The sequence below is a fragment of the Prunus persica genome, chromosome G7, assembly GCF_000346465.2.
Source record: "Prunus persica cultivar Lovell chromosome G7, Prunus_persica_NCBIv2, whole genome shotgun sequence".
NCBI classification, from domain to species: Eukaryota; Viridiplantae; Streptophyta; class Magnoliopsida; order Rosales; family Rosaceae; genus Prunus; species Prunus persica.
In genome coordinates, this window is record NC_034015.1 from 13,618,796 (window position 1) to 13,627,075 (window position 8,280).

General features: G+C 37.2%; 1 protein-coding gene across 1 annotated transcript in view; it reads left to right on the plus strand.

Moving 5' to 3' along the window:
* Positions 1–398, plus strand: part of LOC109950399 — a 3,126-nt gene extending 2,728 nt beyond the window's left edge. Inside the window, exon 4 of the mRNA XM_020568989.1 lies at positions 12–398. Within this exon, the coding sequence (XP_020424578.1) occupies positions 12–398 (387 nt within the window). The remainder of the gene's footprint in view (positions 1–11) is intronic.

Consider the following 8,280-nt stretch of genomic DNA (forward strand, 5'->3'; position numbering starts at 1 on the left):
TTTGTGAAGAGATGGGAATTAAGCATGAGTTCTCCGCTCCTATTACACCTCAACAAAATGGTGTTGTGGAGAGAAAGAATAGAGTTCTTGTTGAGATGGCTCGGGTGATGCTCAATAGCAAAAATCTCTCTACACCTATTACACCTCAACAAAATGGTGTTGTGGAGAGAAAGAATAGAGTTCTTGTTGAGATTGCTCGGGTGATGCTCAATAGCAAAAATCTTGCTAAACATTTTTGGGTTGAAGCTGTAAGTACAACTTGTTATATCTCAAACAGGGTATTTTTGAGGTCTGGTACCAAACAAACTCCCTATGAGATTTGGAAAGGAAAGAAGCCTAATGTGTCATATTCTAGGGTGTTCCACTTCAAGCCGAGCCTATGGAGTGTACAACTATAGGACCAGAACCATCATTGAGTCCATAAATGTAAAAATTGATGATTTTGCTGCCTCTACTGAGATGGCATTAGATGAGGATGGTCTTTTTTCTCCTCCTCTCGTGCAAGAATCTCCAGGTCTGGATCTTGTAGTTGACCTGTCAACTTTTGGAAATTCTGTCTCGGTTGACCTGTCAACTCCTTCAACCTCTAGTTCCATCTCATCTGTCCATGTTGTCAGCTCCCATGCTGATCATAGCCCTCTCACTCAAACTGAGAGTGTCATTATTGGTCCTCTTAATCAGGGAGTGAGAACTAGGAAACAATTAGTTCAAGAAATTAGTCATGTGTGTTATGTCTCAAAAGAAGAACCTAAGAATGTGAAAGAGGCGTTGAACCATGGTGAATGGTTTCTTGCAATGCAAGAGGAGCTGAATCAGTTTGTTAGAAATGATGTTTGGTACCTTGTTTCCTGACCTACCAATACAAATGTTATAGGTACTAAGTGGATTTTCAAGAACAAAACTGATGAGCAAGGTAATGTTGTTAGAAACAAAGCTAGATTAGTTGCTCAAGGTTACACTCAAATGGAAGGCATTGACTTTGATGAAACTTTTGCCCCTGTTGCAAGACTAGAATCAGTTAGATTACTTCTTGCTATTGCTTGTCACTTAAAATTCAAACTTTATCAAATGGATGTCAAAACTGCTTTTTTGAATGGTATTTTAAATGAAGAGGTCTATGTTGAACAACCAAAGAGTTTTGAAGATCCACATCATCCAAATGAGGTGTTTCGGTTAAAAAAGGCACTCTATGGTTTGAAACAAGCTCCTAGAGCATGGTATGAGAGGTTATCTTCTCATCTTCTAAGAAATGACTATGTTAGAGGGTTAGTTGACAAAAATTTGTTTGTCAAAAGGTTCAAAAATGATGTCTTGATTGCTCAAGTGTATGTTGATGATATTGTGGTTGGTTCTACCTCTGACTTGCATGTTCAAGAGTTTATTCATGTCATGACTAGTGAATTTGAGATGAGTCATGTAGGTGAGCTTAACTATTTCTTAGGTCTTAAAATCAAACAAAGTCATGATGGGATCTTTGTATCTCAATCGAAATATGCAAAAAATCTTGTGCAAAAGTTTGGTTTGGAGGATGCAAAATCTGCAAGAACTCCAATGAGCACTAGTGCTAAAATTCATAGAGACTTGCATGGCAAAAGTGTGGATCAAACTCCCTATAGAAGTATGATAGGAAGTCTTCTCTACTTGACTGCTAGTAGACCAGATATTTCTTATAGTGTTGGAGTGTGTGCTCGGTTTCAAAGTGACCCAAAAGAGTCTCACTTGTTTGCTGTTAAGAGAATCATAAAATATGTGAGTGGGACTGTTGAGTTTGGGTTGTGGTATACCTATGACACTTGTGTCAGTCTAGTTGGGTATAGTGATGCCGATTGGGCAGGTTGTAGTGATGATAGGAAAAGCACTTCCGGGGGGGTCTTTTATGTAGGCAACAACCTTGTTGCTTGGCATAGCAAAAAATAGAATTATGTCTCCTTATCCACTGCTGAAGCAGAGTATGTTGCAGCTGGGAGTTGCTGCACTCAACTCTTTTGGATGAGACAAATGTTGGAAGACTATAGTCTTGCTCAATCATGTTTTCTCATATATTGTGACAACATGAGTGCCACAGACATTTCTAAAAATCCTATTCAACACTCTAGGACTAAGCATATAGACATTAGGCATCATTTTATTAGAGATCTTGTGGAAGACAAAAGACAAAATTCTATCTTTGGAATTTGTTCCCTCTGAGAAACAGCTAGCAGACATACTCACCAAGGCCTTGGACTTTCAGAAACATGTCACACTTAGGCAGTCCATTGGCCTTTGCTCAATTGATTGATTAGCTTGTCTATTCCTTATCTTCAGCACATTGCAGAACTGTTGACTAGTCATCTTCGTTTTAGTTGACTAGTCAAATATTGTTTTGGTGTGCAAATGTCAAAAACATATGTTTCTTCTGATCTCTGGTGGTATGAAGTTTGAATCATTTTATGCTTTGCCTGATTTGTGCATAATTCCCCCTTCTTGTTTGGGGCCATTAGATGAAATCTTTTGGTGTTCTTTCGTCCTCTTGTTGAGACAAGTGTTGTGATCCATTGTGGACCATCATTGTTATAATCTCCTATCTTTTCTCACTCTCTTAGGCAATTTGTTTAGCATTAAATCAAAAAAAAAAAAAGTGTGACCAATGTAGTCACGACTCTAGGAAGGTATAAGGTGTTATGATTGAAGAATCTAGATCAAGAGCCTCAAAATTGGGCCACTCAAGCACTTAAGTCTGGGATGTGCAAATAACAAGGATAATAAATGGCCAGATTGAGTGATGAAAATCAAATAGGCAGGGTTTATGCCTTGAGTTTATCTTGAAGGTTTATTATATATTTGTCTCTCCAAGAGGGGTATTTCTTCATCTCTTGTGTTCTTCTTTTGGCTCTGAACCTCCTCTGTCCATTTTGCCTTATCTCTGAGCATGAAATCTAATTCATATTCTATCTATCAGAGTTAGTTGCACTTGTTTTTGTTTGCACATGTGGTTATCTTCTCTCTCTTTTCCTTCCTGTGCTTGAAGACTTGGACTAGGCTATAGTAGCTAATACATCGTTGATCACTTGATATATTTGCTAGTTCATGTTTGTGTTTTTTTTAAAAACCCACAATCTTGTCTTCCACAGGGTCGATACTAACTTTGATGCGTGTCATGATATTGCCTTAGTTGACTAGTCATCTATGCTTATGGTTGACTAGTCATCCGGTTGTGTTATATTTGATGCTCGTGATGTTATTGCCTTAGTTGAGAGTCATCATTTTTGTGGTTGACTAGTCATCTAGTTCTGCCTGTTCTTGTTAATGCCTCGGTTGACTAGTCATCACGCTCATTGTGGTTGACTAGTCATCAGGTTTTTCTCCTGAATGAAACGTCCTTTTCTTTAGCGGTTATTCTTATTTTTATTTTTATTTTTATTTTCCTCTTCTTTGTGTTTTGAGCGGTTCTTTTTCATTGGGGTCAGTTTTCGCATTTTTTCCTTTTTAGGTCTGTTTCCCTCTTCTTCGTCAGAGTCTACTTTCACTCCTGTTCTCTCTCTGCTCTCTTCAGACACAGACCCAGGCCCCCGCTTCCCTTTCTCCCTCTGTGTTAGTCTCTTCGCCCCTTCTTCCCTCTGTTTTTCTCTTCCAGTTTCTTCCCACTGACCACCATGTCGTCCTCCGCGCCCTTCCTCACTTACCAGCGCCGCTCCAAATCCGAATCCAATGACAGAGTGGATTTTATACTCTCTATTCCTAGGGCTCCTAGGACTCGCTCTTCTCACTCTATTCCCGTTGGAGACTCCTCCCCGTTTGTGTCTCCTGAGGCAGCCTCGTTCTTCGATGGTGTTGTCTCTAAAAGGAAGTTTGTGCCTGAGAGAGCTCATCAATATTCTCATGCCAAGCCTAAATATTTATCTGTAAGCAATTGTTCGTTTTGTTGGTGAAGGAAGTCATGGTGTTCCCTAAGGCTCCACGAACCTTTCGAATCACTCTTGGGGCCTGATTCTTGAACTCAGACAGAAGGGCAACTCCAGCCATTTGCTCTTTACGACAGCCGAAGCCCATTCATAAAGGAGCTAGAACGAAAAAGCCCCTACAATTATTACATCAACAAAATCCTTGTTTTTTCGTGAAAGACAATTATTGCAGTGGAGGGCATCTTGCTTTGTTTGAGTTTTTTTTTATAACGTATGATTGGTGGGGTAAATACAATATGACCATTTTCTCCAGATTCTCTGCTTGCTCGACAATATACCTCGCTAACTCCATTCCATTGAACCCATTCAGAGAGTTAGGGGATAAAGCGGCTTCAACATAAGAGATTGCTAATGATGTAAACGTGAATCTTCGAATCTAATCTAATATAATTGTAGGCTGGCGAAGCTCTCTCTCGTCTATGAATTAGTATTACCACGTTATGGTGTTTCATTACTATACAATAATCTCTCCTAAACTCGGTTCATTGGTGGATTGACTCGACCTCCTCCTGACCCGTTGGGAAAATTTTGTCTTGAGTGTAATATAGCCTAAACCCTCTGTCAGTTTTGTGTTACGCTTAGCAAACTCACATTATACACAAAACACAATAACATATCTCTAGGCTATTGACAACAGATCTGTCTAACATAATTAAAAATTACATTACAAGGTTAGGGTTCCATAACAGATAAACAAAGCCAAATTGCATCCATTGACATCCAGAATAAGGTTTTGAAGTTATAACCCAAATAAATTCTTCAAAAAATTCCTCAACCTTCCTTTTTCCCCCTTTTCATTTCTTTTGGTTTTCCTGGAAGATAACTCTGGCAACAGAATTCATCTTACTTTCATTTACCGCCCGAATCAGAGTTGATTGCTGGGGTAAATAAAGTACGACCATTTCCTTCAAGTTCTTTGCATCCTCAAGCATCTATCTTGCTAGCTCCAGTTCATTGTTCCCATTAGAAAGCTCTATTGTTGCCACCTTAAGCTGATCAATAAAAGCCAAGTTTTGAGATTTCCAGAATTCCTTATTAAATCCACACGCCTGGAAAGGAAACAAGCAAATCAATTTGAAAAACTAGAGACCAAATGTTACTCTCAGAACTGCACTACTACTTAAGATGATTATCCCTATACATCGCTCAGGATACAAACATTTAAGTTCTAAAAATAACATTTCTCAGAGCACAACTATTTTTAGTTTTTTTGACCCAGATCAATACACTCCTCATTTGAGTGTTGTGGACTTGTGTGTGTGTGTGTGTGTCTAAGAGAGAGAGAGAGAGAGAGAGAGAGAGAGAGAGAGAGAGAGAGAGAGAAAGGGGTCAGATTTTCCGACAGTAACATTGAAATTACTATTCGATAGTGACATAAGAGCAATTTCATGTCACTGTCAGACAATAACTAGACTAGTTTGTCCAATTTTGGAGGGACCGGACTATTTTAACAAATTGTCTTGCAGGAAGCATTTTTGTTGACATTTGATGTTCCATTTATTTGTACTAGTCACTGTAACTTTTGCTCTTTTTTCTTAATATATCGGAAGTGACTTTTGCTTATGGTAACCCCCTTCATCCTTACCTTTTTTGCTTTCTATTACGACCAAGACGTCAAGCTTCTTTCGTTATAATTATTGTTTTTTTTAAGGGTTATAATTATTGTTATATGATGACAATAGTGCTAATTATTCGAAATGGATCACCAAGGAAGTTGCTCACACTCAATGATAAAGCACAACAGAGAAAAACATTCCAAACTTTACTTAACTTTATTACATATTCATGTCGGATCTCAATTTTCCATGTGTTTGTTTTTTAAAATTTATTGAATTGATATGGTAACCAAAACATATTCTGGTATGAAGGGATTCTTAACTGATAAGAAAATTAGTTAAAGGTGGGGTGAATTGGTTTCAAGATACAAAAGTTAAATTATAGCTAGGTAAACACGGAGGAAATAAGGGAATAAAGATAGAGAGAGAGAGAGAGAAGGTATAATGCAGAAAAAATAAATAAAAAGGAAGAAGAAAACCGAAGGAGGGAAATAAGAAAAAATAAATAAAAGGAGAGAGAGAATGGATAAATGCAGAGGAAAAAAAAGGGAGAGAGGAGAGAAGGAAAAGAATAAAAAGGAAGAATAAAAAAAGGAGAGAGAGAATGGATAAACACAGAGGAAAAAAAATACCATCCCTGCCCCGTCCTCAACTGGGAATTTTTAAAATTCGAGGATCCCCATACCTGCCCTTGATATTCCCTTGAAATCTTCCCCCGTTAAGGTCGAGTAACCGATGAGTACCCGACCCGACGGGGATTTTCACCATCATTATCTAAGACTCTCAAACTCAGCACCAACTATGTCTAACTTTGCTTCGTTTACTTTCTCATCTCCTTCACGAGTAAGCCTGAGAATATCCCAAGCTTCTCTTGAGGTTTCACAGTTTTCTATGTAAGCAAACTGATCATGGTTCACAGCAACAAATAAAGCATTCAAGGCTTTCCTATTAGAGTTGGCAAGGGTCTGTTCTTCAACAGTCCAATCATCCTCCTCTTTTAATTCACGTTCCTAAAGGGATTAATGATGGTTGGAGGATTCCAGCCATCTACAGTCATTTTCCAAGCCTTAGAATCTAAGGCAAGTAAGAAAGCACGCATCTTGTGTTTCCAAGCAGAGTAGTATTCACCATTAAAAACTGGTGGGTGAGCCACAGAGCCATGAGCTCTATCTCGTTCCATAGAGATGACTTAGAGTCGGATCTACACTAATTAAAATGTAGTGCCGGCTCTGATACCAATTGTAAAGCCAGTCGAAATCAATGTGAATGTACTTGGAGGAATTTTATATGTATGCAAATCATACTCATACTCTCCACTGATCAACAATGGTGAAGCAATAAAAATAGTTTTTTGAATGCTCAAGAGCAAATTACAAATATTTCAAAAACTAGAACTAGGTATGAATCAGATTTGGATAATATGGAGTTTCTGTTTTTTTTTTAATGAAAAATGGCTGAGGTCTAAGAGGAGAGCAAGTTAGTATACATAGGAATTTTGAAAACTAGTTTCAAAATAGGAGTTCGAAATAATACCAAGAAGATCTGAACAAGAATGAGTGATTTTGAGATAAAGTAGAAAGAGTTGACAGCCACAGAAACTTAAAAGTCAAGATCTGTAAGAAGACAACTTTTGAGAAATGTCAGATGATGATACAGATTGATACCAACAAACATAGATCAATAAAAAACGAGATGGACAACTCAAAAGATGATGTGAATAGTTCCGTGGGAACCAAGAGAAATATTGCAGCAAATGCAAAATTAAAAGATGGATCAATACTAGTGAGAATGGAACTCAATCATCTCCAACGAACAACCCCAACTTTTTTTTTTGGCCAAACAAAGAACACCCCAACCATCTCTAGCCCAAACCATGTCATGTTGTGATCTCAATTTTCCATGTGTTTATTTTTTTAAATTTTATTGAATTCATATGGTAACCAAAACATATTCTGGTATGAAGGTTCTTAACAGATAAACAAATTAGTTAAAGGTGGAGGTGAATTGGTTTCAAGATACAAGGATCTGGAAAAATCATTTCTACAGGTAAACGCGGAGGAAATGAGGAAATAAAGAAAGAAGAAGAAAACTAGCAGAGGAAAAGAAAAAGAAAAACATAAAGAAAGAGGAGAGACGCAGAAGGGATAAATGTGAAGAAAAAAGAAAAGGAAACGTAGAGAGAAGGAAAAGAAAGAAAAAAGACAGAGAGAGAAGGAAAAGAAAGAAAAAAAGAGAGAGAAGGTATAATGCAGAAAAACAAATAAAGAAGAAGAAGAAAACCAACGAGGGGAAATAAGAATACAAAAAAAGAAAAAGGAGAGAGAGAAGGAATAAAAGTATAAAATATTAAATAGAGAGGGAAGAAAAGGAAATAAAGCGGAAGAAGAAAACTGGCGGAGCAAAAGAAGATAAAAAAAAGGGAAAAGGAAATAGAGAGAAGTGAGAAGGAAAAGAAAGAAAAAATGAAGAATAAAAAAGAAAAATGAGAGAGAGAGAACGGATGAGAAAAAGGAAATAGATAAGAGAGAAGGAACAAAAAGAAGAAGAAGAATAAAGGAGAAAGAGAGGAGGAGTGAACTATACATAACTGCAAAAAAAGTCAATAATACTACTCGGATTAATTGTTTTATTAGTCCATAAACTTAAACTCAATTTATATTTGTGTACCTCAATTTTCAAAATAGTAACCATGGTCTTTCAACTTAATCAAATTGACGACATGACTATTTGTCTTAAACATTTCTGTTAAATACAGAAGTAAAATTGTATTTTTGTATTAAAAC